The sequence below is a fragment of the Urocitellus parryii genome, chromosome 7 (assembly GCF_045843805.1).
Source record: "Urocitellus parryii isolate mUroPar1 chromosome 7, mUroPar1.hap1, whole genome shotgun sequence".
Lineage (NCBI taxonomy): Eukaryota > Metazoa > Chordata > Mammalia > Rodentia > Sciuridae > Urocitellus > Urocitellus parryii.
The window spans coordinates 126,439,064-126,466,333 of NC_135537.1; the positions used below are offsets into that span (position 1 = coordinate 126,439,064).

At 42.2% G+C, this 27,270-nt stretch overlaps 1 protein-coding gene across 3 annotated transcripts in view; it reads right to left on the reverse strand.

The window, feature by feature from the left end:
- Shisa6 (shisa family member 6) overlaps window positions 1–27,270 on the reverse strand; it is a 279,496-nt gene that overhangs the window by 134,842 nt on the left and 117,384 nt on the right. For 2 of the 3 annotated variants that reach the window (XM_026390668.1, XM_026390667.2), the window contains exon 3: window positions 17,909–18,004. The exons of the other annotated variant lie outside the window; for it this stretch is intronic. In XM_026390668.1, the coding sequence (XP_026246453.1) occupies window positions 17,909–18,004 (96 nt within the window). The remainder of the gene's footprint in view (window positions 1–17,908; window positions 18,005–27,270) is intronic. 3 annotated transcript variants of the gene reach the window in all.

Here is a 27,270-nt window from a genome sequence, read left to right on the forward strand (position 1 = left end):
AAGCTCCTTGGGTGATTATAATATGCAGCCAGGGTTAAGAACCCTAACTCTATACTTTTGCTAAGTAAAGTTTGCTCTTGGACAAACTAGCAAATTTCATTGTTAGAAATGCCACATCTTAAGCCCATTCCAGATCTTCTGGGTCAGAATCTACAGTTTAAAATCACTCTTCGGTGATTGAACGGCGCATGGCAGATTGAGCAGCGTTGACCACCCCTGTGTGTTGGAATCACCTTGGGAGCTTTATCAAATTTATATAGATTCCAATTCTATAGACTATGACTCAGGAAGTGTCTGATGCATATGGTCACATGCGTATTTTAAAAGTTTTAGTGAGTTTGATATACAACAGGACTTTCAAACTACAGTCTCCCTGTGCAGATGAAGTGGGGTAGAGGGCCTTGATGGAGGGATCTGTGTAAGACGGCCCTTGGGAGGAAATGGGAGGATTGGGGGAGGCAGGGGGTCCTGCTCATCATGTAAAGGGAACTTCATATTGAGAATGGATTTTGGTGAAGAGCCGCACAGCCCCTTATAGAAGCAAAGGGAATCGATGGTGGTCAATCTGAGCCCAAGGTTGAGGTGCTCTTGTTTAAATGTGTCCCCCAAATTTCATGTATGAGAAATCTAACCTCCCATATCACATGTTGATGGTATTTGTAAAGTGGACCTTCTGGGTCATGAGGGTTCTGCTCTCATGAGTTGTCACAGGATGAATGGGTCATCACAGGAGGCCTTTATTAGAAAAGTAAACCTCTCTCTGGCTTGTTTGCTCTGTTTCCCCCACAGGATGCTCTCTGCCGCATCGTGCCCCAGCAACAAGGCCTTCATCGGATGCCAAGTAGCACCCTCCTCTTGGAATTCTTGGTCTCCAGAACCCTGAGCCAGAAGAAGTCTCTTTACTTTATTAATGACCTGACCTCCGGTGTTCTGTTATGGCAATAGAAAATGAACTAAGTCACTGTTCTCTAAAATGACTCACAACTTCAGTGTGGTCCTCCCCAAAAGAAAGTCAAAGGGCAAAAATTGAAATCTCTTTGAGCTCATCTATGGGTGTGTCTTTGCACACACGCATGCACACACACAGGCATTTTTCTGTGTGCTTGGGCTTCTTTCCATTCTTATAAAAAAAAAAAAGTCTCACCAGTTCAAAGTCCCTATGATTCATCCCTTACACTGACCTCCTTTGCCACCTGGTCTGCAGTTTGTAATTGGTAGAGGGTTCCAAGCCCTTCTGAACAGTGAGAGGGCAAATGGAGGGCAGCCAAACAAAAAATAGCCATGTGGGTTTGTCACAGCCCGTGGGCATTTTCTTTTTCTCTTCCTCTGTGAAGAGAGAGCTGGGAGCAATTTGGTGCCTGCACCAGCAGGGTGTTGGGATACCCAGGCACAGATCCCCTGGGCTCTCCATGCTCACCCCAGTCTTCCGTGGCTCACACAAGGACTCCTGTTCTGTATCCTCTTTCCCTGCCCAGTGAGACCCTTGCTAAGAGATTCTCCCAGTACCTCACACAGGGTCAAATGCATAGAAGGAATGAATGGATACATGAAATTTTTTTTTTTTTTTTTTTTTTTTTTTGCAATTAACCTTTTCATTCGAAAGGCAAAGATGTGAGTCTCAGAATCACCTGTGTCAGGACCTGTTGCCGAATCTGGCTTTGATCTCCCGAGAAGCTGCTCAATATTTTTTATTTTTCTTTTGACAGAAAACACACATTTTTACTTAAAATATATAATTTCCTAGCTGGCTCTTGAGTGGTACCTCATGTGTAGGAGTAGTGAAGCAGGTGTGAGGGCTTTATGTGCCTGGGGTATGGCCACAGAGCAACACATTGTGTCCCTTGCCTTCCATGTCATGTGACTTTCAGTGACTGTATTCCTGAATGGCCACAGAGGGACCTGTCTGGGACTGATTGACAGGAGACCTCTGGGAATACCCACCCACCCCAAACCTTCCTTTTCCTCTGTCTCCAATTACCAAGGGAGGGATTGGATTGAGAACATATTTAGAAAACGTGTTCACTGTTGCTTTTAAAAAAAAATCTCCTGTGTAATTAGGTACTACAGGGGTAGTCAACCACAAAAAGTCACAGCCAGTGCTGTCAAGTTCCATAAAACAAAAGAGGAACCAATTAATCAAAATGAAGAAGAGGCTGGCTAAGTCTCTAAGTCTCGGCACCTGTCTTAGCCACTCCAAGCCTACCCCCATCCAGATGACTCCCTTGACTATCAGGCAAGCCCACTCTGCTGGGGCACTTCCAGACCCCACGTGAACACAGGGTCATCCCCTGTTTGACCTCTATCCCAGGAACCCATCTCATTAACAATAGGGCTAGTCGTTTTCCTGTGCTTCCCTAGTAAAAATCCCAGGACGGCCCTCTGAACCTGACAATTATGAATAATAAAATAAATAACAAAACATTCAGATTCCCAGGACTTCTGGCAGGCTGGGTGGCTCTTGAGAATTATTTAAATCTATATGAAAAGACAGAGTATGGATGCAAAGCCCTGCTCAGACTCAATTCTGTTCCCTGATGGTTCTCAAACTTCCTTCTAGCAAATCTTAGTATTGGGAGCAATTACTCCCTAACAATTAGAGTGACTCCAGCGATCTACATTCACTGGAAAGGGTTTAGCTAAAAGGGAGTGTGAGGTGAAAGTCAAGTACTTTATGAACCCTTACAGACATCTCTCCTTGCTTCAGCTTAACCAACATCAAGACTGGCCTTATTCTCTAGAATCTGCAACCACATGGAGAATGAGTTTTCTTTCAAACCTACTCTCTAGGAGGGAGTTGTTTCAGGCTATCAAAGGAATAGGAGACTCTGAGCTGCAGAACCTTCCAGAGTAAGTACCACAATTCCTTCCACAGGTGCAACCACCAGTGATTCTGACCTTGGATGAAAGGGGGAAATGGAACCTTCTGGCATCTTCTGGTCAAGGTCATTGCTTACTGCTTTTCTGAGACCTGCTTGGTACCCTTACAGTTGGAACCTACAGTCACCATGAAAATAACATACCCCATAATCTTCACTAATTGATCTGCCTCTCCTTTCCATCCCAGTGCAGAGAAGAATATATCTTGAAGTCTGGCAGGACCCTATGAATTGCTTCGGTCCACAGCATATGAATGGAAGTCACCTGCATCATGTGAAAGTGGAAACACTGTCTCTGCTCCTCTTCCCCTGCTCCACTGAATGAGAAGGTCAGTACTTTATTGAATAAAGTGAATCAGTTTAAAGGGCTCTCTTGAAGTGAAGAAAGAGGGCCCTAAAAAGCAAAGGAAGCAAGATATCTTGAAGCTACGTCTCAAGAATTGTGTGTGTTTACAAGCATATGGAACAGACGAGAGTGACATAGATAAGAAACCTCAGGATTTAACAGCTGAGCTGCCAAAGGAGCGGGGAATCTGTAACCAGTAAGGACTTCGAATAATCCCTGGACCTCTGATTAATCTCGGCGAAGTTGGTGAGCTTAGGAAGCTGGGGTGCTCCTAGCCATTTCAGATGTGGCCACAGTAGACCATGGAAAATCTCCTGTAGGGTCAAGCCAGGAGTCCTGGCAAACAATGAAACAAGGAAACCCCTTCAGAGAGCAGAAGTGAAACCTCATCAAAGAATCTTCCCCTAGTCCAGATGAGGAGTGCTGCCTCATGTCTAAAGTAACGTGTAAACTCAATGCCATGAGTACCTGGGCATTTGAAGTTACCCCCAACCTTGGAGAAGGAGTGAATGTATCCTTTATATTGCAAAGAGAGTAAAATTACTTTGGATTTCCAGGCCACAGTAAACATTACTAGAGTTTACCATTATATCCTGTTTTCTTCTGCTTTTGGAGGACTGGAAAGATGACTTCTCCCTGGAAGATCATATTCATCCTCTCCTTGGTTTTAGGCTTGGGATGCAACTTGCTTTACTCACTGATGTGATTAGATGTGATTTTCATTTCAGGGCGAAGTACTCAGGAGAACCAAAGTCTGGTTTCCTTTTTTTCTTTTTGGTACTCAACCACTGAGCCACATCCCCAGCCCTATTTTATATTTAACGTAGAGACAGGGTCTCGCTGAGTTGCTTAGCACCTCACTTTTGCCAAAGCTGGCTTTGAACTCCCCATCCTCCTGCCTCAGCCTCCCGAGCCGCTAGGATTACAGGTGTGGGCCACCAAGCCAGGCCAGTTTTCTTCTTTCTCAATTTTGTCAACAAAAGCGACTTCTTGTCCCAGTGCAGCCACAGAAGACTGGAACCCCTGTTAGTCTTATTTCCTGAGGCACCCCATGGAGGATATTTGCTTTAAAGGATTGTCCAAACCTCCAGTAAACTGTTGTGTGAGGAACAAATATATATAAATCTTGGTTGGTGTTCAGTCACCAATTTTTTTTTTATTGCTGTCATTCCAGCGTCACCTACTGTTACAATGACTATAGACCTCTTAAACTCAAGTCTAAGATGATCTATTCTGAACTCTCCTGTAAAAGTTCTGAAAACACCTGTCAGTGTTAAACCTTTAAGTGTCTGGGGCCTTATAAAAAGAGCTAGATCCAGAGGTCCCCCAGGTAATATCAAGTCTCTCTGCTCCATACCATGGCCATAAATCTAGTCTCAACAAACAGCTAACAACCCCATCAGAAACAGAGGACCTATGTATATGCACAAATAGCATTATAAGGCAAATGATAATAATAATAATAATAATAATAATAATAAAGAATGATATACCTGAAGACTCAGATGAGGAAAACTCTTGGAGGTTAAAGTGCATGAAGAACAGTAAGACTTGTATAGGGCCATAAAGCAGGAGAAGGATTTCAAGTAAGTAAAAATGTGGGAAACCAGACATTTCAGGATTCATAGATGCAGAAAGAATCAATGAAAGGTAAGGCATATAAGGAAGGCTCTCCATATGAGGTTGGAACCAAGTGAGAAGATAATCAGAATGACTGGAGAGGTGGAGAAACTAACGTGCCTAGGGAATGGAAGAAATGTAGGAATTGGGGAAATTGGGAGACACTCTAGGATCCTGAGCAGAGGGGGATGGCTTTGCTAGAAACTCTATGGAAGGAACATGAACTTGGCAAAAGACTGTGAGAGAGTGAAGAGCAAATGGGTGGGGGCAGGAGCTCCGGGTAGGCAGCTATTAAATTAAACTGGAAATGAGTTGGGAAAAGTTTGCATTGAGGGAAGGGACAGATGCAAAAGAACCTGAGGATGCATTGAATGGGAGTCAATAGAATAAGGATCAACAGTGAGGAGGAATGCGTATCAAAAGAGTCAAGCACAATGTTGTCCATGTTTTCTGCTTGGGTAATAGAGGAGAATAATGTCAATTCATGTTCACCCCGCCCTAAGCAGTTGAGTTTTTGGGGAAAGATGCAGATGCACCTTAGGAAATGCAAGTAGGTCTTTCCTTCCCTCACATCCAATGCCACTGCTCTGCTAAAAAAGCTTTCGTAATGAAGTTCAATAAAAGGATCAGAACTCAGAAAGAGGAACTTTAGATAGATAGCTGGCCTAGGAATGGTTACATGACGATGTCCTAGTAAAACTAACAGACTTTAAAGGTGAAAATAATTCTCAGCAGTTTTAAGTAAGAAGATCAAATAATTTATAAGCTCTGAGGATCTGAAGAATTAAACTGCCATCAGATTTATGTAAAAAAAAAATAGCAACTAGGGAGCAGAATTTTCAAAAGAGTCAGTAAAAGTGTGAACCTAGCATTTTATTACCAGGCAAACTTTCCTTCAAGTGTCAAGTCTACAGGACAACAGTTCAAGAGAGAATCGTACAGCCATGAACCTTTCTTGAGCAATCTACCAGATTAACTTCATCCAACCGAGAGATCATTGGGCAGACTTCAGAGAAAATGTAAAGGTGGCAAAACATTTTCCTTTTTACATTTGAATAAAATCTATAGATTAGATATATTAGTATGCACATATCTGTGATACACACATCAAAAGTTAAAACAGAAGTGGTTCACAAAGTAGACAACTGGCATATGTATGCAACATGTGGCAAAGGAGAAAAGATCCAAAATAAAATAAAATGGAGGGAGAAAGGACACAGAAATAAAAACAGGATAAACACATTGATTATTGTATAAGCAAAAAAATATAAGTTAAACATTGTTAAAAACTAATGAACTAGATAAAAAGATTAAGTTCTAAACACTTGAAACTAAACAGCAATAAAAAGTTAAGAATGAAGATAACTACTTTTAATATTTTAATTCACATTAAAATATTCCTAAGTATTTAAAATTTTAAAATTAGTTAAATATCAAAAAATGCACACCTTACAGAAAAGTTATTAATAAACTATTCTTGAAAAGCAGTATTCACTGATGTTCTCACAGGAGAATTATTTCCAACCTCCAAAGACCAGATAGCCTCAACATTGTGCTTCCACAGCACCCAAAATGAAGGAAAATTCCTAATTTCTTTTAGTAAAGCAAATAGAACATTGATGTTAAGCGTATGAAAATATCACAAGAAATAAAACCATAGACTAGTATTGTTCATTAATATTGATACATGCTGAATGAAATATTAACAAGCAGCATGCAATATATCCAGGTGGGATTTATTTTTGGAATGAAAAACTGAGTCAATATTAGAAAATCCACTAGTATTATCCACCATGCTAGTTGATCTAAGGGAAAAACCATGATTATTTTCACAGATGCTTAAAAAGCTTTTCAATACCTATTTTTGATTAATAAGGAAAAAACTCAAGAAATGGAAATTAAATATTACATTTTTTAACATGAATTAATCTATATCTACATATTTGTAGATCTATCTGCCTGCCTGCCTGCCTATCGAGCTATCTATCATCACTTTCATCTATTTCAGTTCTAGAGACTGTATCTTAGGAAAGCTCTTGAGGTATTCACACTGTCAGAAACAAACTATGCCCTTTATATCTATGAATCTTTAGCACTGTGCTGGTAGTATTAAGCCAAAGAATTAAGCAAAAAAATTAATTAGAATATAAAGAAGTAAAATTGCCTCTATGTGCCTATGATATGATGGTATACCTAGAATGCCAATGATAAAAATAACAAACAATGAAAGAAATCACTTAGGTAGCCAAATAAATAATTATCACACAGAAATCAATAGCCTTCACATACCCAAACATAACCAGTTAGAGGTTAAAATGGTAGAGAGCGGTATTTATAAATGCCAACAAAGACAATTAAATACATATTAACAAATCACATAACATAGGAGCCTGGACCAGCAAAAACATTTTCCTTTTTATATTAATTGTACATTTAAATAAAAGAGATAGATTAGATGCTGGTATTCTAGCAGGGTTAATTTTCTGATAATTGTATTGTGGTTATAAAAGGAGTGTTTCTGATTTTAGGAAGAATACACTTAAGTATTTAGGGATCAAGGGCCATTATATTGGCAACCTTCTCTTTAGTGTTTTAGACATACAATTATACATGCCTATGTATTTGGAAAAATACATGAATATATATATATATATATATGTTATATATATGTATATACATATATAATATATATAATGTTTGTATGCATATCTATTTTGTATGTGCATGTACACATAAATAGAGAGACAGATAAGCAAAGATAAATGATAAGGCAAAGGTGATCAAATGTTAAAATTTGGGAAATTTGAAGGGAATACAGAAATTAATTCACACTGTTTTCATAACTTTTATATGTCTAAAATTATTCCTAAAAAACATTTAAAAATAAGTGACAAAAAATCAGTCGTGGATCTAACACTGGCTGCATAAATGATGGTATGATAGGATGGATTATTAAACAGTCATTAAGAGGGAAAACACTCAGCTAGCTCTACACGTGCAGCTCTTAGGCTCTGCCCCCAAGAATGGATTGATACTGTTATTGTGACAGTGGTGTCTTCATGAAGAGTGAGTTGGCACCCCACCTTGTGCACTCATGCCCTCTCACCATGCATGCGATGCCCTCTGTCATGTTATAGTGCAGACAGAGAGCCCTTGCCAGCAGCTTTTCTCAATCTTGGACTTGCCTGCCTCAGGGAAGTTAAATATGATTTATAGACAACCCTATCTGTGGCATGCTGTCCCATCAATGCAGAATGAATTGAGATGAGGGCCAAGTAAGATGTGAGAAATGGAAAAAAGTCAAACTGAGACCTGAACAATGGGTGTAGTGGTCGAGTAAGAACCAACAGGGAAGGTCACTGCAGACAGAAGGAGCCCTGTGCAAAGGTTCTAAGGAGGGAAGTCCATGTTGGCATGCATGCAGTCAGCAAGAAAGAATCTCCATCAGTAAGCAGGGGCTGGATGGATTAGGGCCTTGAGTGCTATGTTGTTATCCACCTAGGAAAAGAGGGAGAGTTTGTGCATAATACCTCTTAAGAGTTTTGAACTCAGCCAGGATATTTTTCTCAGTACTAGGGATTGAACCCACTGGTTACCACTGAGCTACACCCCTAGCCCTTTTAATTTTTTTTTTTTTAATTTTGAGACAGAGTCTTGCTAAGTTGCTGAGGCTGGTCTGCAACTTGTGATTCATCTGTCTCACCCTCCTGAGTAGGTGGGATGACAGATGTCCACGGCTCCACCTGGTATGTCGGGCACCACTCTTCCAAGGAGTTAATATTTAAGATCCTTATTCTAACAGGCAGCATTTGAAGTTCTGTAAAATAGAGAGTCACCACAGATCTGAGCTCTAAGGTAGGTAGGTAAACTGGATTAAGCCAGATTAAATCCGGGTAGAGTGAATTAGATCATTCTGACTGGATGTGGGAGGTAAGAGTGGATTCCCATGTAGGAGGTCTTTGTAAGTTGTAGGATAAGAAGGAAGAGAGGTACAGCCTGGGATGCTGGGCTAAGGAGGGGACAGATAGTGTACAAATCCAAGGGAAAGTAATGGAGGGTGATGGACTTGGGTGTGGGAGGAGAGGGAGACAGACATCAAGGCTAGTATTCAATATATGGTGTTCTGCTTGAGCAACTGAGTAGCTAGTAGGGTGGATAATACAGAGGGAAGAGCACACCAGGATTAACGAGCCAGTGCACATTAAAACCTCTGCCTTCCAAATCATGCAAAAAGATCTACAACCACACAGAAGAATCTACCTTGATAAATTTGGGGACTTCTTAAAAGAGGTCTCATGAAAACTAGAAATGTTTCAGACATAAAGAAAAGGGTCATTTACTTTATTTATTTATATGGGTTGCTGAGAATCAAACCGGGTGCCTCACACATGCCAGGCAAGTGCGCTACTACTGAACCCTAGCCCAAGCCCCACTATCATCGGTTTTTAAAATGAGAATCTCACCATGTTACCAAGGCTGGCCTTAAAGTCCTTGGCTCAAGCCATCCTCCCTCTTCAAAGCTTTCTAAGGAGCTGGGATTATAGGTGCACACCACCACCCTGCCCAGCCTGTCATAATTAATTTTTAAAAGCACCATTTGCCTGCAGGAAAAGGGAAAAGAGTGGAATGGTGTTTTAGTCAGCTTTTTCACTGCTGCAACCAAAAGACCTTTACAAGAACACTTTTAGAGGGGGGGGGGGAAACTTATTTGGCACTCATGGTTTCAAAGGTCTCAATCCATAGTCAGCTAGTGTCATTGCTCTGGACTTGAGATAAGGCAGAACTTCATAATAGAAGAGTGTGACAGAGGAAAGTGGCTCAGGACATCACACTAGAAAGGAGAGAGAGGGAGAGAGAGAGGGAAGGAGACACACCTAACTGCCTACAGTTACCACTCAGTTAATCACTATCAGAGGATTACTGCACTGATTAGGTTAGGGCTTTCTAACCCAATCATTCACCTCTAAGCCTTCTTGCATTGTCTCACCCATGAGCTGTGGGTGGACACCTTATGTCTAAACCATAACAGATGGTAAAATATTTAGGCACAGTTTCCTGGTCAATCAAGATTCTGAGAATTGAGGAGCTTGGCTGAGAAATCTGGGAGCTGGTGGTTATATACAATATTGGCAATCATTTTCTTTGAGCAATAAAAGTAGACTCTACATAAAATTAAAAAAAAAAAAAAAGAAAAGGGTCAAATGATAGAATTTGGGCAGAATAATAAGGTGAGGGGCAAATGCTCAAAAGCCTCCCCAGAACACATCAACTCACATTCAAAAACGGGCCAAGAAAGCTGCTTATTCTACTCCTAGAATGACCACCACTCTTGCCCAGGACTGCCAAAGACTGTGCCTCCCTCAGTTCTAAGCCACCTGGATTCTGGCTAAGGTTCCACTCCCTCATTGCCCTGTGGTCCACATTTTTTTGACTCCCCCTTCTTTTCTTGCTCTGGGACCCACATCTTCATCTGCACAAGCAGGAGCTTCGGAGGAATCTGCCACACTCCAGTCTGTGCCACGGCCCTGGATATTCAAGCTGAATGCATTCAGGCATACGCGTTCAATTGCTCTTAGTAAAAAACCAGAAAACCATTATGCTCCCTCAGAATTGTTCCCCCAGGGCAAAAGCAAAAATGATTCACTGGGAAGCAGATGAAGAGAACAAGGTTCCAGCATTCATCCTATTCAAGGAATGAATACTTTATAAGCGCTGGCCCCTCTGAAGCCAGACTGCACATTTATGAATTGCTGGTGGAAGGGCCTTCAGGTGTGAACTATGAACAAAACGCTGTTAACCTCGGGGGAAATCATCTCTCTCCATCACTGTGATCATATTAAGAGGGTCTTCTTGCTGATACTTTGAAGTGTAGGCAAATAGGCCACCCTGGGAACACATGGGGTACTCAAACCCAAAAGGTCACCTCCGAGAGAAAAAAACTCCCTGCTTTATTCTATGCAGTAATTCTATGTTCAGGAGGTGCCTTATCTTGAAATGATCCCAGAATATCAAATAAGGAAGCGTTTTATCAGTGCTCTGATTTGCATGAGGAAACGGACACAATGAGACATTTGCAACCTAGGCCATGATTGAGCGTCCACAGGGCACTGACACCCTGAGCTCATGCAACTGCATCCAGCTCTGCAGCCCCAGCCACTTCCCCATCCGTTCCCCCGCCCGCCCCGCCCAATTCATGCAAGAGGAACAGAGGCCAAGGGAGCTGAAGATCAGTTTGCTGTGTCCCTGTCTGCCCTCAGAGTCAGCCACACACAGAGACCTGCTTTTCATGTGTTTACTTTGCTTCTTAGTTTTGTTCTGTAAAGCAGAAGAGTTAGAAAGAAAGAAGACGGTATGGTAGGGGTAAACAATTAGAATTTTTTTTTAATTAAAAATATTCCTCAACCAATATATAAAAACACAAAACTGCACATATTAGTAGGGTACCATGACATTGGGTAATGTTCAAATCAGGGTAAACACATCTGTCTCCTCAGATATTTATCATTGCTTTATGGTTTCTTCCAGCTCTTTGACATGTGCAGCATATTGGGATTATCTATAGTCACCTGACTGTGCAACAGCACCCCAGAATTTATTAATCCCACCCAGCTGCAATTTAGCACCCATTGATCAACAACTTCCCATCACTTCCTCCTCCCTTCTCTTCCTAGTCTCTGCCATTAGTTTTAACTCAACCTATATTTTGTGCTCGGGAGGATTTGGGACACTATCTCCAACCTACCTTTCTAAGTCCATTTCCTGTGGACTCACTACAGGTGCCTGGGCTCTGGTCACTTTCCTGCTATTCTAGGAACATCTCAACTCCTATCTTCTGTAGGAAGCCATTTAGGAACATCCTCATTCAGTGGCCATGTTTCCTTCCTTTAAACTCCTTTAGCACATCTCTGGATCTACTGCATGGAACTTCCCATTCACTTGACAGGGATCAGACCACCCAGCTTCTGGAAGACAGATGTTGTCTTGCTTATCTTTACTCAACCAATATTTTATTTTGTGGAAATGGGAAAAAGCCCATGTCTGTGCTGCCATTTTTGTTTGGTTCTCCATCTTGGACAGGACACCAGAGTCCTAACTCTGGTCTCTTTGTATCGCCCCTCTGAGCTCAGGTATTTCTCTTCTTAGCTACAGGAGAACCTGCTTTCTAATCCATGAGGATGGTAAATGAATCTCGGAAATGGAGGTGACCTTGGAGACCATCGAGAGGACCTTATCCAAAAATTGTTTTTTTAAAAAATTATATCAATGCTTCTCAAATTTTAATGTGTATTTATGAATTTCCTGGAGATCTTTTTAACTGATTGTGATTCAGTTGATTTGGGGTACAGCCTGAAAGTATGCATTTCTAACTAGCTGCCCAGCAGCCCTTGCTGCTGGATCTAGTTTTTTTATTCCGTTTCATTCTGAAGCTAGAACAAAAGAAAGACTACCTTGCCCTGAGTGTTTAGAGATCTGGTGCATGTGTTTCTCTAGAATCTCCACAGCAGCTCTGAGAGGTAACTGGTACATATGATCTTAGCTTATAGAAGAATGTCATAGAGGTCAAGGTCACATAGCAAATGGAGGAGCTAGGAGTTGACCATGTCTGATCCCCAATGACTCTCTTCTTTTTGCCATTTGTTTTTCTTTCACAATGATCTAATGAGGGAAATTTATATCCATATTTGGAGGAGAATAAGACTGAGGCTGAGGTCATGATTCTGGGCAGGAAAGACTGGAATTCTTTATTCTGCCCTGTTAATAATCAGTGTAAGAGCAGAGCCCCAGAATAGCATGATTGTGTTCTAGATGAGGATTTCCTAACAATACCAGACTTATGCCCCACTTCTAGGACCCCATGGAATTCTGGTAACTGTTGATGGAGAGGTCCACATAGACCCTTGGTAACATAAAGCTCCTATTTCTACATTTTCCTGTGACTTGACTGAGTCCCAAAGCTAAGGGTGTTTGAGACTCTTGGCAGTGGGAAGAAAATGAGGGGAGTAAATGCCAAGGTTGGTTCCTTGGGAGAGGAGATTCCCAACTTGGATGACTGGTCAGTGCCAGGAAGAGAGATTGTACTGGCCACAAACTTGCTCAATACAGCTAACTTGAGCCAAAGGTCATGGTAAGAGAGAGCTCAGATCTGGCACTAAAAAGGGATTGGGGGGAAAAAAAAGGAGAACAAGAGCACAGAAATGTTAGACCTCTGGCTGGGCCAGCCAGCCTCTATGAAAACAGAACTTAATCCTCTGTCCTCTCCCAAAGAGATTTGAAAGACAGCACCAATACTCAGGGTGAAAAGCCTCATATGATTTTCCCCTCTTGCCTGATAGAGAGTCAGGTTGGTGGCACTGAGGCTTATAAAGGATGCATTGATGATACCAAGGTCCAGAAAGTCTTGTCTCTTTTCTCAATGTTGAGGGTCATGGGAAATTTAGCTGTACCCAGGTTACTCCTCCTAAGCTGAATATACGTGCACTTTACAAGGAAGAGCTGAAACTTCCCAAAGCACGGAGACTTGCAGTGCATCCTGACTTGCGCATCTTTTGTCCTACACTACCTTTCTTCTTACATCAGCCCAGCAGATTGTACCAGTAGACTGGTCCAGCACCTGCATGGTCCAATGGGAGCAGATCCAATAGAGAAGCATTCAACAGGGACATGCATGGGCTAGGGCTCAGCAGAGGGCCTGCTGCATGGAAATTTTTCTCTTGAAAATTTTTCTCTTGACATATTTATTAAAGTAGTGTGAGTTGGTTAACAGCTTAGATGCCACATGAAGACAACAGTCTCTGTGTCAATTCAACCCAAACACTCTATTAGAATGAGGAGATAAGCCAAAGAGGAATGATGCTTATTTCTTTGGTCAGCTTGTACTGACTTATGAGGCAGAAGACTTATTGCCTCAAATGGGTCTCTAAAGATAAACTGAGTGGTGCTGAATTAGAGGTGAATTTCATGAGTAGTTTGGGAAGTGGGTCCAGGACGCTATGGTTTAATTGTTGCTGAAAGTAACCTTGGAGGGAACAGAGTGCTGAGCAGGATGGAGGAGAGTCAGAGCATCCTTTCAGATTTCTGAAGGGTCATGCATATTCTTGTTAACCGAAGCCATATGGAAATAGGACTTTTATGGAATAGTGGCCTTTAAGCAAAATGGCTGAGCTTGCAAACAGAGGTATCCAACTTTGAAAGATCTCAAAGGTATTGCACTGGGTTTTGTTTTGCCTTAATTCTCTTTATTTTGTTTGAATAGAAGTTATATCAGGAGATGGATCCACTGGGTGTAGGTGGAATTCACCATTCATGCAGCTCCATCCTTGCAAACAAAGCAATCAGGCCCCATACAAGGCTGACTCAGTTTTTAACAAAACATGAAACCATACTGATGCCACGTATTTTCATAAGGGCAATACTTAGGGACAGCTCTGTGTGCTGGCCAGGGATCATGTGAAACACCACTGAATAAAAGCTGAGCACACCAAGTTAATGACTAGTGCTCAGGATTCCGACATTAATCAGCAGTGAACAAGCCGAGAGTACACAAGGGAGCTGTCCCACGTGCACAGACCAAACCACCAGTCCATGGCTTAGAGCTTCGGTGCCCTCAACTGTGAATGAAAGCTTCCTCCCTGCTCGGCTCCCACTCCTTCCGCCCACCCCTCCCTTATGGACAGGAAAGAATGCCCCCAGGAAGTGAAGCCTCACAGAGACCATTCTCTGGCAAAAAAACAGGTCCAGCCCTCTCCCTCTCTCTCTCTCTAGCTGTACTGCAGGCCTCCCTGTTACCATGGAGATAGGACGCCTTCTGAGCTCTATGCTTTCTCTGGAGTCCAGCCTTCAAATACCTTAGTAGAGTCCAACCCACTCACTCTCTTGGCTCCCCGGACTGAAAATCTCCAAGCTGGATTCCTTTAGTGGAATGACTCAGGGATCTCCTTGCCACAATCTCCTGATGGTCGGAGGGTTCTTGCTCAAATCCTGAGATGGGGGGTGGCAGCCTGTGGTTCCACAGAAGCCTGTGCATCCACATCCCTCCTTTCTTTTCTAAAGAGAAGACCTGACTTCTTCCCTGTCTGAGATAAGACCACAAGAGCACCCAGTCAACGGGGCTGGTGGGAGCTCAGGAACATGGCTTCAGGGATACAAGTAGATCAGACCAGCAGATGGGCTGGGGAAGGTGTGTGGGAAGACACGTGTGAGCCCAGACCTCTAGGAGAGTACTGGGTAGAATGTCACAGGGCAGTGGAACCAGAAGAAGCGGAAGGAGGTTCCAGAACTAAGCTTCGGTGAACTTTTCCCTGTGTTTAACCACAGTGATCCTCTGCCTTTCTCATTACTCAAAACTGCACCACCTCAGAAATCCTGCACTCTAGCATTCCCCCTAATCTGGCCCCAAACCTTTCAGACTTGCATCCTCCTGCCCTTGCCCTCTAACTGCTGCTAGAAACCTTCACCCAGAATTATCATTGTCTATCTTTACATTTTCCAAAATGTTCAAATCAATTCCTGGCTTCATTCCCTTCTCAGGGAGTCAGTAATAAAGTAGGTACCACTGGGTCAGCCTCTGGGACTCCCCCAAATCTGCTGCTGCCTCTGCTCAGATCTGTGGGTTTAGACTGCCACAGGGCCACCCTGAAGTCCTGTGCTCGGTGAGATTCCCACATTGCCATCGGGATTGTCGCTTTGCCAGCTTTGATCTCATCATCCGCTTCAATGTCCTTATCCCTTTCTTAACATTTACTCCTCCCCCTTATTTTCTGCCTCAGATCCCATGGAGCATCGGGCTGGGGAGCAGGACTGGCCATATCCAGCCTCATCTCCATGGATTATCATTTAAACAGGAAAAGGGATCTGCTCAGGATCCTTCTGTGGGATCTGCAAAGATTCTCATAGATCAGCAGCTTCTCACATTCTCTCCTTGTCTCCATCTCCCAGGTAACCTCAGGGCAGCCCCAGCACCTGCTTCATGCACGTGGACCCCCTTCGTATTTCTTCACACAACAAGAAAGTTTCTACCTCAAGCCTTTCTGTTGCCTGTGACCGGTCTCTGCAGGTCTCCGTTCAATGATCCCCTTATCTGTCCAGAGTAGCTCTCCACCACAACACTCCCTATAATCTTACCAGCTTTAGTTCTTCTCCTTGCACTTACTGTCAAGAATTTATTTTGTCCCAATGAAATGTGAGTTCTCCATAAGGATGGATTCTATGTTGTTTACTTTTGATTATTCCGTAGCACACAGTAGACCTCTTAAATATTTATCAAATATAAAGAGTTCTATTGCTTGGAGCATTTGATGTTTCAGGGTGAACCACCTATAAGGGGTAGGGATAAGGGTGGGGAACCGGACAGTTGAGAGGTCTTGGTAAGAGTTGCTGGGTTCTGTTTGAAAAATCCAGATTTGTAGCTCCACCCCATGGTTTGTAGGTATGAGAAAGCCCACCTCCAAAGTGGCTCCAGTGTTTGTCAGCTCTTGATGTTCTTGTCCCTGTCCCTGTAGAGCTACCTCCCATCCTGAAGGGAGCTGGCTTGTGTAACCTGTCAGATACTGTGAAATAATGGCTTGGTCATGAAAGATATTGTGGCATGTGACTTTCTCTTTCTTTGATCACCCAGCCACTATACCACGGAAGAAAATCAAGTAACCCAGGGAGATGAATGTCACAGGGAGGGATGGAGGCAGAGGCCCCCTGCCGATGACCAGCACCATGTGAGTGACCCATCTTGGAATCACATACACTAGCTCTAGTCAAGCCTTCAGATGACGCAACCCCGCCGGACGCTGTGACACTGTGATTGCAAATTCAGGAGAGACACTCCCCTCAATTCAGAAGCACCCACATTTCCAACCCATAGAAACTATAGGAGGTAATAAATATTTATTATTGTTTTAAGAGGCTAAGTTTTAGAGTGATCTATTTCACAGTGATGGGTAATTATTATGAAGCAAGTAACATGGGGGCTTGCAATCCCAGGTTCGAGTTGATCCGAGTGTCTCTAAGATTGTATTTCCCAGTGGTTAACCGTGCAGCCCGTTTCCCTTGGTGGGTCCCAATTTAATTCTGCAACTTTTCGTAGCCAGAAATGCCACCTGTATCCTTAATAAACTTTATTTAGACACAAATAGACACAACAGAAAGTACATACACAGATACAGATTTGTTTTTCTCTATAGGATGAACAAACATCACAGAAGGCTTTAAAAAGTAGATGCATGGAATGTAAGAAAATATTGCAAAGTTCCTTGTTCACTCACACTGGGAACAGACACATATTTCACAGGAAGACAGGGATATACTCCCCCCTGACAACAGGATTCACATTTGGTGGATAACAGCACACAGGTGTTGGGAAGGTAATCAAGGAGTTAGGGATCCAGTTACTCTTGAGGTGACAGAATTCTCACAACACTAGTAGGATGCTTGTTTAAACAAAAGAGAGTGGAGGAGGATTCCAGACCCCCTGCCCAGATGCTCTGCAAGCTGTCAGCTAGGTCTTAAAGCAGCTCACAGAACGCTAGGTGAGCTTTCATCTTGCAGCAGGAAGGTCTGCGCCACCTCTAGCTTTGGGTCCACATCATAGAGTTTTACAGAAACACACTTAGGATGCTGAAACTCTCCACATGCACGCTGGCTTACAAACCCACAGTACAGGACATTGACATCAGGGTATAGAATGGGACTTTCGAGTAGAAGGGGAATAACAGCCCCGAGAGGCAGACATACACTTGGCAAATGCTGCCACATCCATTGGTAGTGTTTCCACCACGCTGTTTGTGGTCCCTTCCCATGGGAAGCCATGAGCATCTCAGTCCTGTTTCCCTGGCCGTGGGCAGAACAGGATGGATGTCTCTCGGAAGTCTATTGACCTCGAAAGTCACCCCTGTGACCTCCTGGTTACTCCTGTTGGAAGCCACACATGTCCCCAGGACCAGCTGCCATGGAACCACCCCACTTACTCCTTCCTGTCTTGGACCAAGCCTCTGGCCTCCATACCATCTTCCAATTTTCAGACCGGGGTTCCCTAGGCAACCTCTGTATTTTTAGTAAAAAATGGTTTCCACTGTACCCTTCGTGTGTCCTCTTCCTAACGTGACAAATCCAGATGAGATGAAGTTATGGAGATCGGGTCCTCCACTTCGGTAAGCATCCTTCCCATAATGCCCTGCAAGAAGATGGGGCACAATTACCTGACGCATCCACCACATCAAAACAGAAGACAATGGCAGCTCCATCAACCAGCAGTGAGTGATGGTGCACTTAGGTTCAAATCAGCAGCTGAGTCAGAAGGCAGAAGGACTCAAGGAAAAATATAATATATATACAATATATATTACCGAGAATATATTTCTATATATATATATATATATATACACACATATACATATATACACATAGATACCTTTATGTGTATATATTTGTTACTGTTCAACAAAGAATAACATCACGTTGAAAGCAGAGAAGGGAAAAAGGAGACACATGAATTGATTTTGGCATTTCTAACCAAGTACAAAACACCAGAACATTCTTTAGAGATGCTCCTCAACTGACAATAGGGTTGCCTCTTGATAAACCCAGGGCAAGCTGAAACGTCCCATGATGAAAATTCGTTTGCTGTGTCTACCCAACGGAACGTAGCTCAGCCGCACACCACAGATTGAGGATCTGCTCTTTCCCCTTGTGATCGATCCCATGGCTGACCAGGCGGCGGTGGCTCACTCCCGATGCCTAGCATCACAACATATTGCTAGCCCAGGAAAATATATCAAAATTCGAAATGCAAAGTGTGGTTTCTACTGAATGTGCGTTACTTTTGTACCATTATAGTAAAAAAAAAAAAGTGCCCACTGGACTACCCTAGGTCAAGGACATCCTGTTCCTGTCCCACCTTCCTTCTTTCTCTTTCTTGCCTTGTACATTTATTTTCTTTCTTTCAAAGCATGCAGGAGTGGGCCTGATGGGGACCGCTCTGTTTGTGAATGTTTATGAATCATACACAACCTATGGGATTACAGGCTGGTAACTTAAGAAAAATCTAACAGTCGCTGAAGCTGGCAAGTCGAATGGGGGTTATAAAACACTGGGAAAATATTTATGTGTTTTCCTTTCTTTAATTTCTGCAATAAGACTGTATCTTCCATCAGCCAGATGCAGACGTCTACCCATAGGATGGGGGTAAGAGAAAGGCCAAGGGCAGGGGAATCACCGTGGGAGAACAAATTCAGAGTAGGAAGTTAATATTTTATTTCTGGACACTCAAAGTAGGGTTTTAAAATATTCTTGAAATACAGGCAATGTAAAGAAAGAAAGAACTTTCTAACTGCCATCCTGAAGTAGGTACATGCAAAAATGGAGAAAAAGTCTTTTTTCTTTTCACATTACCAAAAGCATGTATGAAAAATTCTAATTATAATAATGTGCGGAACCACTTAAGATATAAAGTTAAAAAGTGGATAGAAAACGGGATTTTAAATGTGATAACAGTGCTGTAAAAATTCAAGCCAGTTGCGCACACACACAAAAAAAAAATTGAAAAGATTGAAAGAAAACTCACAAAGATATTGTCAGCTGCCTTTGGATAGTTAGAACATGAGTGTTAATTTATTTCTCCTTTCAACTTGCCTATATTTTCCAAGTTTTTCTAGAATGAATATGAAATTTTTATAATCTAAATAGGCAAAGTAAATGTTCAACAGAAAAATTCCTGATAAGTGCAAACACAAAACAAATCAATTTTTCTTAGCCGGGTACCCTCTAGATCAGTAGATCTCAACCAAGGGTGCATATTGGAATTATTTGGAAGCTCTCAAAAATATAGATACCCAGACCAACTCCCAGGGAGTCTAATTCAATGGTGGGGAGTGAAGGCTTAGACAGGGGTATTTTTAACTCATGGGTTTCTAACTCCTCACTGTAGGCAATGAGAACCGCTGCCCTAGCATAAGTGGAGAAACAACCTAAATTGAGTTTATTTGGGTGGGTTAACTGGGACCACTATAGGTACACCATCCACTATTGATGTGCACAGCTCTGAAGCTCTTCCTCTGGAGGGTAGAGTCTGGCCCCAACTCCTTCCTTCTTATTCCAGATCTCAAACCTAAGCCCACATCAGAATAAACAGGAAAGCTTAAAAAGATCGTGGGGGCCTGATTCTGAAGATGTGGATTAGAGTTTTCATGTCTATCAAGGTCCCTGCTAACATCAGTGTTGCTGGTCCAGGAATCACACACGACGCTTGTCCTGCAGCATGAGTCTCATGAGCATTCACCACTGGTTCCCTGGACTTTGAAATAAATTACCTCATTCCTCAGGACACGCAGCTTTTCACAAAGAACATTCTTACTGTAAATCTCTGTGGTCACAGCATATAGTTTCATAGAGTTGTCAGAACTGAGATAAAGACTTCTACCCCAAACCATGTCATGTAACAGCTCTAGGCATGACTCCCTCCGGTACCCAGAGAAATGCATCTGCCCTAAAGGTCAAGGTGTGGAAGTTGTGCTCCCAACCTCAGGGAGTGCAGGGACCCTGCTTGTGGAACACTGTCTCCCCACCACACCAATAACAACAAGAAACAGAAGGAACAACTCTGAACTTTCATAAATTATGTTTTTGTTTGTTTGGGGTTTTGTTTTGTGCAATGCTGTGGATGGAACCCAGGGCCTTACACATGCTGGGCAAGCACTCTACCACGGAGCTCTATCCCCAGCCCAAAACTCTCATAAATTTAGACCTCATTAATTCAGAACCTGTGATACATCCTGCAGAATTGGGGCTGGTTTATTTCTGTGCTTCTTATAAATAAAATTTTTGATAAACAAATCAATACCAAGGAAGATGGAACATAAAACAGGGCCTGTGCTATTTACAAATCATTCTTGTCTGTCAACGGGAACAAGGTCCCTCAGGACTAAGCATTGCTCTAATGCTTTGGGGCTCTGTTTGTTTGCAAAGGAACTGAAGTTTCTGGATCATCTACTTGTTGGCCAGACAGAGGGATGGAGCTCTTGATAGTACAGCTTCTAAAATATATAATAATGTAGCCAATGTTTTATAGTATTTCGCGGTTTACAAAGATCTTTTCCATACACTATGAACATTTCCATCAATACCGCCTGGTAGGTGGTTTATTATCATTTCCCACTTAATGGATGGGGAAATTGAGACCAAAGAGCTGAACTTGGTAGATGATTGAGCAAGCACTCATACCCAGGTTCTCTGACTCCCAATACCATGCTCATTCTGTTGTGCACACCCAGCTTTGTTTATGTGTCACCAGAACCCTGGGAAAAATGGGAGCCAGTCAGTGGTAGATCCTGGATCTCTTCCAAGATTAACTACCTTCCAAGTCCATAGTCTTTCTACAACCTCAACCCTAGGGCCTGACCAGTGTTTCTTCTCTAAGACTGTAGTAAGGACATGTAGTGGAGATGTGAGTTCAGGAGAATTCCATGTGGTAGCACCCAAATCCATAGAAGTGAAAACTCAGAAGTTTTGAGCTTTGAGTCTGGAAGTTTTGAGGAGAGAGAGACAGAGAGAGAGAGAGAGAGAGAGAAGAAGGAAGGAGGAAAGAAGGAAGGAAGGAAGGAGGAAAGAAGTAGGTAGGGAGGGAGGAACAGAAGAAAAGAAAGAGAAATAGATACTGAGGTATAGAGGCAGGACCCAGGACACTGGGGCAGGAATAGAGAAATGTATGGTTAAATCGGTTTAAAGATATCGAGTTAAACAAAATGAAGAGCTACTTGAAAACCAAGTCTAAGAATTTTTCAAAGGCCATGAGCACGGAACTCTCTCTGGAGCCCTTCTTTTTTTTTTGCAACTGCATCTCTTGGGACACTTTTTGAGAAAGCTTCCCTTGAGGTTGAGGTGGAAAATGTAGAGTGACAGCATGACAATTTGTCCGAGCAGTGGCTCTCAAACTCAAGCATGCACTAGATCCCCTTGGATGGGACCTAGATTGCTCTGCTCAAGCCCCAGAATTCCCAGTCTACTAGATTGGAGCATTTCTAACAAGTTCTCAAGGGATGCAGATGATGCCCATTTGGTACCAGGACCATGTTTCATGAACCACTATATTAGGGCTAGTGACAGGTGAGTTTTTTTGGCAGGATCCATGGACAAGGTCAACAATGATTTATTGACATGCTCTGTACCTCTCATGAACCAGGGAATTATGAAGTAAAGAGGATTTAGTAAAAAGTGAAGCTCCATGCAGGTGTATCATCAAAAGAGAGAGGAGTTAATGTCATCTTTGTTTCTTGGTGATGCGTGGAGTTGATGGGTTGGTATAAATGGTATGAATGGGTGTCACAGAATTCATTAGCTGTACCACAAAGAGCTACTCCCTTCTCTGTCCTGTAGCAACAATCCTGAGTCTTGGCCCAACTGCCAAGTCTCAGGGCCAGAGGACAAAGGAGTACAGACTTTGATCAAATTGCAATTACACAGAAACAACCATATATCCAACAGAGCTCCAAGCAAAAGAAAGCAAGAGCACTGTGAAGCATCCCGGTAAAGTGGTGTGAGCACTTCCTGTATCACAGTAGAGACAAATACAAACTCCATGCCAGAAACAAGGGTGGTTTCGGGCTTCAGAGCTTGACTGCTACCACCTGCTGAACCCAACTGTGCAAAGCAGCATCTAATGATGTTTCTACCTCCAGTTCTGCCACTGCACCCTGACCTTCACATTGACAGCCCTCCCCAAAGCCAGATAGGTTTTATTCTAGCTCACTTACTGCCCAAGCTGCCTTGACCTCCCATCAGAATTCCATACCCTTCCTAAGTCTCAGCAGAAGCCAGAAGTCAGAGGGACAAGAGACAACTGTCCTCAGGCAGGAGGCAGATTAAAGCCAAGAGAGGTCCAAGGCTGAGCTCCTGGAGTGGTGCAGTGCTGCTGGCTCTGATAAGGAAGTGACCAGAGGGGAAAATTTCTCTGTACAGGAGATTTAATGCAAGCCATGGGAAGGGGGGGGAATGAGATACGATCTAAATGATGCTCTCTGCGAGATTCAACAGGGTTGTGCATCTGTGAAATTAGATCAACAACCATGAGAGAGAAACAAACCAATCAGGACTGTTTGCCTGGATTTGCAGATCTGGACAACAGAATGGATGCCGAAGGAAATTGGTGATGTAGCATCCAATGAGAGAAGCACACCGTGTTCTCCGTGCTGGGAAAGGACATTGAGAGGGAAGGCAAGTTCCCGCGGACTAAAGGACCCAGGAGCCACTTAATGTAAGACTCCCAGAGGAGAGGCGGGAGGGATGGTTCAGAAACAGTAACTAAAAGTTAATAGTGTGTGTGTGTTTTCTGAGCAGCTGGACAACTTAACCTCTAGATTCCCCCCCCCAAAAAAAATGAATCAAATATCAGACTGTATATTAGAAGGACTCCATACCTACACATGTCCTGATAAAAATAAAGAAGAAAAAAAAATCTCAAGACAACTGCTTAAGATATGAAACCTACAAAACATGAAGCAACCTTCTTTAGCATTTTGAGACTTATTTCCTTGCAAGTAAGATGATGTGCTGGTTGAGGAACAATCTTATCTAGAACTCAAGTGACAAGTGTATACACACACATACACACGCATGCATGTATATAACTCATACTATATATTGTTTAGAATAGCAATGTCAGTGCTATTTAAGGGTTCACTAATATTTTGAATTAAAGTGTTTTTATTCCGTTTTTCTTACTCAAAATTCATTGGAAATAATGAAAAGAAGGAACAATAGAAAAACTACTAAAAATATGTCCAGGCTTTTCACTAAACAGAGGTAGAACAATATACCTACATATACACACAGAAATATACCCAAAAATATGTACACAGAAGTCAATTTAAGGAAGACCCAAGACCTAAATACAAAATAAAAGCAAACTCTTAAAAAATGGTAGAAAAGAACATAGGAAAATATATTAATGATCTCAGAGCAGGATATAAGATTCAAAAGGTACAACCTAGAGAAGGAACATTGGAGAAATTTTAAACCATGATACATCGAAAACAATTGTGAAACGTAAGTCAAAGACTAGAAAATACATTTATATCAATATGCAGAACGCATAAATAACTCCCAACTAATAAACAAGAAAACAATCCAAATCGGAGAAAATAAGCAAGAGAAATAAATATGCAACTCACAGAAAAGAAAACCCAATGGGCCAATATACATAGAGTAGGGTTCAATTTCACAAGTAATCAGGAAAATTCAAATTAAAACCATAATGAGATGTCATTTCACACCCAGTAGAGTGGCAAAAATTAAAATGCCTGAGACTACTGACATGGATAAGCAGGAAGTCTTGTTCACGTACCTTCTGGTGGGGATGTAAATTGGTACAACTGTTTTGCAAAGAAATTGGGCAATGGGTAAAGAAGTTGAACGTGGACGTATCTTAGAACTGTCCATTCTTTCTGTAGGTACATGCCCTAGACAATCTTCACACATGTACATAAAGAGCTTTGCACCAGCAAGTTCATGTGTGACACTGGTTTTAATAGAGACAAACTGGAGGGAGAATCTCTACTCCAAGAGAAAAGTGATAAACAGCAGTATACTTGTATAATGCAATCCTGTACAACTGGAGAAATGCAATGCAATGAAATGAAATGAACCAGAGCTCTAAATATTAGCAGAGACGATTCTCAGCTATAAAGTTGAGCACATAAAAGCAAACTGCAGAAAAAAATAGAGTGGCATGAGATAGGGCGAGTTTTCCAATATGCAGTATAACTCTATTGTTTAAGGACTTGTACATAGGTAGTAACATACAAATGAAAGATGTTCAGCAAACCCAATAACTATATTTTTCAAGATAACAGATAACTTCCATGGGTCAGAGGTAGAATACAAGACAGAAAGAACACATAGGAGTTACTGGATTCTATTTTTTATGCTGGATAGCTGGAGACAGCTTCAACTATTAAATAATGTTTATTTTATTTTTGTTTATAACATAAAATGAGATGATATGTGATAGATACTGAATTGATAGAGGATGGATGGATGAATGGATGGACAGAATGGTCAACTGTTTTTGGTTAAGTAAGTGTTACTTGAGGCTTTCACTCATTCTCAAATTACCCTTCAAGAATAAAGCTAACCAAGAATCTTCAGTTTTAAGAACTTGGAGACTAAAATATTCCTGAGTCCCCACGGTGGGGTGGGGGTGGGGGATAATAAAACTAGGTGATGATGAACTCTGTCAATCAAGAGGCAAAACTACAGAATTTCTAAAGCCATGACGGCATTTATTTGTGATCTTCAAGGAGCACAGGAATCTAAAAATTCATTGAGAAAAGATCGGTAAATTAGATGACATGCTTTTAAGCATTTAATGAATTGTCTTTATGGACAGACACAAAGTTAAATGAGGCTGGAGCAGCTCTGGGAAATCTGGTGTGCAAACAGAGCAATAAAAATACACTATGGAGATGAAATAAAGCCAAAAGCAGCTTCAGGGATGGGAAGAACTGCTCTCCATCTTCAGAGCCGGCTTGAAATGCACAGTGCGACCTTGGAACGCACCTGGAAGTGGCCTCTGGGAAGCAGGGTGATCTGGAAGGATGCTCAGGCCCGCCCTGCAGCCCCACGCCCGGCCAAAGCCTCCCTATGGAAGGATACACCGCAGACAACAGACGGAAGCCAGACAAACCCTAGGGACAGATTTTGAACACATGAGATAAAGGGCTTTCTCCTTTACTTACAAAAAGCTCAAGCCTATCAATCTAGAAAGATGCACACCAACTAGAAACAGTACATTTTAAAAAAAAGGGGAATATGCAGTTACTCTCACTCCTACCCCAAAAAAGAAAGGAAAAAAAAAAATTCAGGCATACACACACACACACACACACACACACACACGTCAATCAACCTTAACTACTCAATTAAAGAAATGCAAATCAAAATAGAGATCTTTTTTCTAAAGAAACCAACCATTTGCCAAGACCTAAGAATTCTACCATCCTCAATGCCAAGGGAATGGACACTCTCATTACCCCTCATGAAAGCATAAATGGGTAATGCCTACTTGACTTATTTTCCCTCTGCAATGAAATTTTCCCTACAAAGATGCACTCAGATTTTTCCAATATTTATGAACCAGGATAAATAGTCCAGAATGGACTGCAAACAGTTTTTAATCAATGGGGAACTGACTAAACTGTAATGGTGGAAGACTATGCAGCTATAAAAAAGTATGACGCAGAGCTATACATGCTGTTTGGGGAAGATTTTCAAAATATAGATAGTAAAAAAACAACAACACAACAACAAAGGACAGCAATGTTTCAGTCTGGTTCCTTTTTTATAAGTAATAATTTTTAAAAATTCATACAAAGAGAGTATCTATAGGCACGCTGCAAGGAAGACGGTTTATATAATGAATGTTTTTCTGGAACTAATCATGCACACAAACTATTAAATTTTTTTTTTAATTTGGGAAGAGAGACAAGGATGAAAGGAGAGAGATGTCTCCCTTTGTCTTTTATTACTGTTTACTACTTAATTTTCCTAAACTAGTATGTTCGTTAGGTTTATTTTTGTAGTATTTGTGAAGTTTATCTGAGATTAAGAAGTGGGGTCATGGGCCATATTTCTGCTTCCCTCTTTGGCTTCGTTCTATGAGGAAAAACTCCACTAAAAGTCATTTTATAAAAAGAAGTACAAGGGTCAGGAAGTGAGAGGTGCCCACCTTTCCTTGTGTCAATGACAAGTCTCTGATCAATACCTGCCACACGGGAGGGTGGTGGGGATTAAATGGGAGACGTATAAAGTGCTTCCTCTAATGCTCTGCACCAATAAGCCCTCAAACAATGGGAGCTTCTCTCTTGCATTAAGATCACATTCTTTCCTCTCTCCTAGGCTGGGAACTCTCAGGGGTCTTCTCACTCTGTGTGTTCCCCAAGCTGACCCCAGGCCAGAATGGCAAAGATGAGGGAGCTTCAGAGTGTCCCAGGTTTACCATCTGGCCTGAGGGCCCTTTCCCTTGGAAAAACCCTGGGGCTCCTTTCAGTTCCCAAGAAACTACAGCCCTGACTCTCCAATGGGGAGGGGGCCGTGAGCCAGGATACCTGTGCTCCTCTAGGCAGACACTTTTCTTCGCTAAGGCAGTTTCCAAGCCTGCCCTACCAAGCTAAGTGGGGCAGAGCTGGTCTATCTGTGCACTGCTCTAACAAGGACTATTTTCCAGTTTAAGAATCTCTCAAGTAACTCCCGGAAATGTGAGAATTCTCATGTTTGCTCCCACAAGTGTAGTGGGCAATGTCTTGCAATGCTTGTAGAGTTGGGCAATTCCAAAGATCTCCCCCTCTGGGGTTTTTCCTCTGCCTAGGCCACCCCCGTAGGCTGAGGACCATCATGAGGGACCAGTACACCTGGTGAAGTTAGGTGGACACAGTTGTGAGAGCTCTGGAA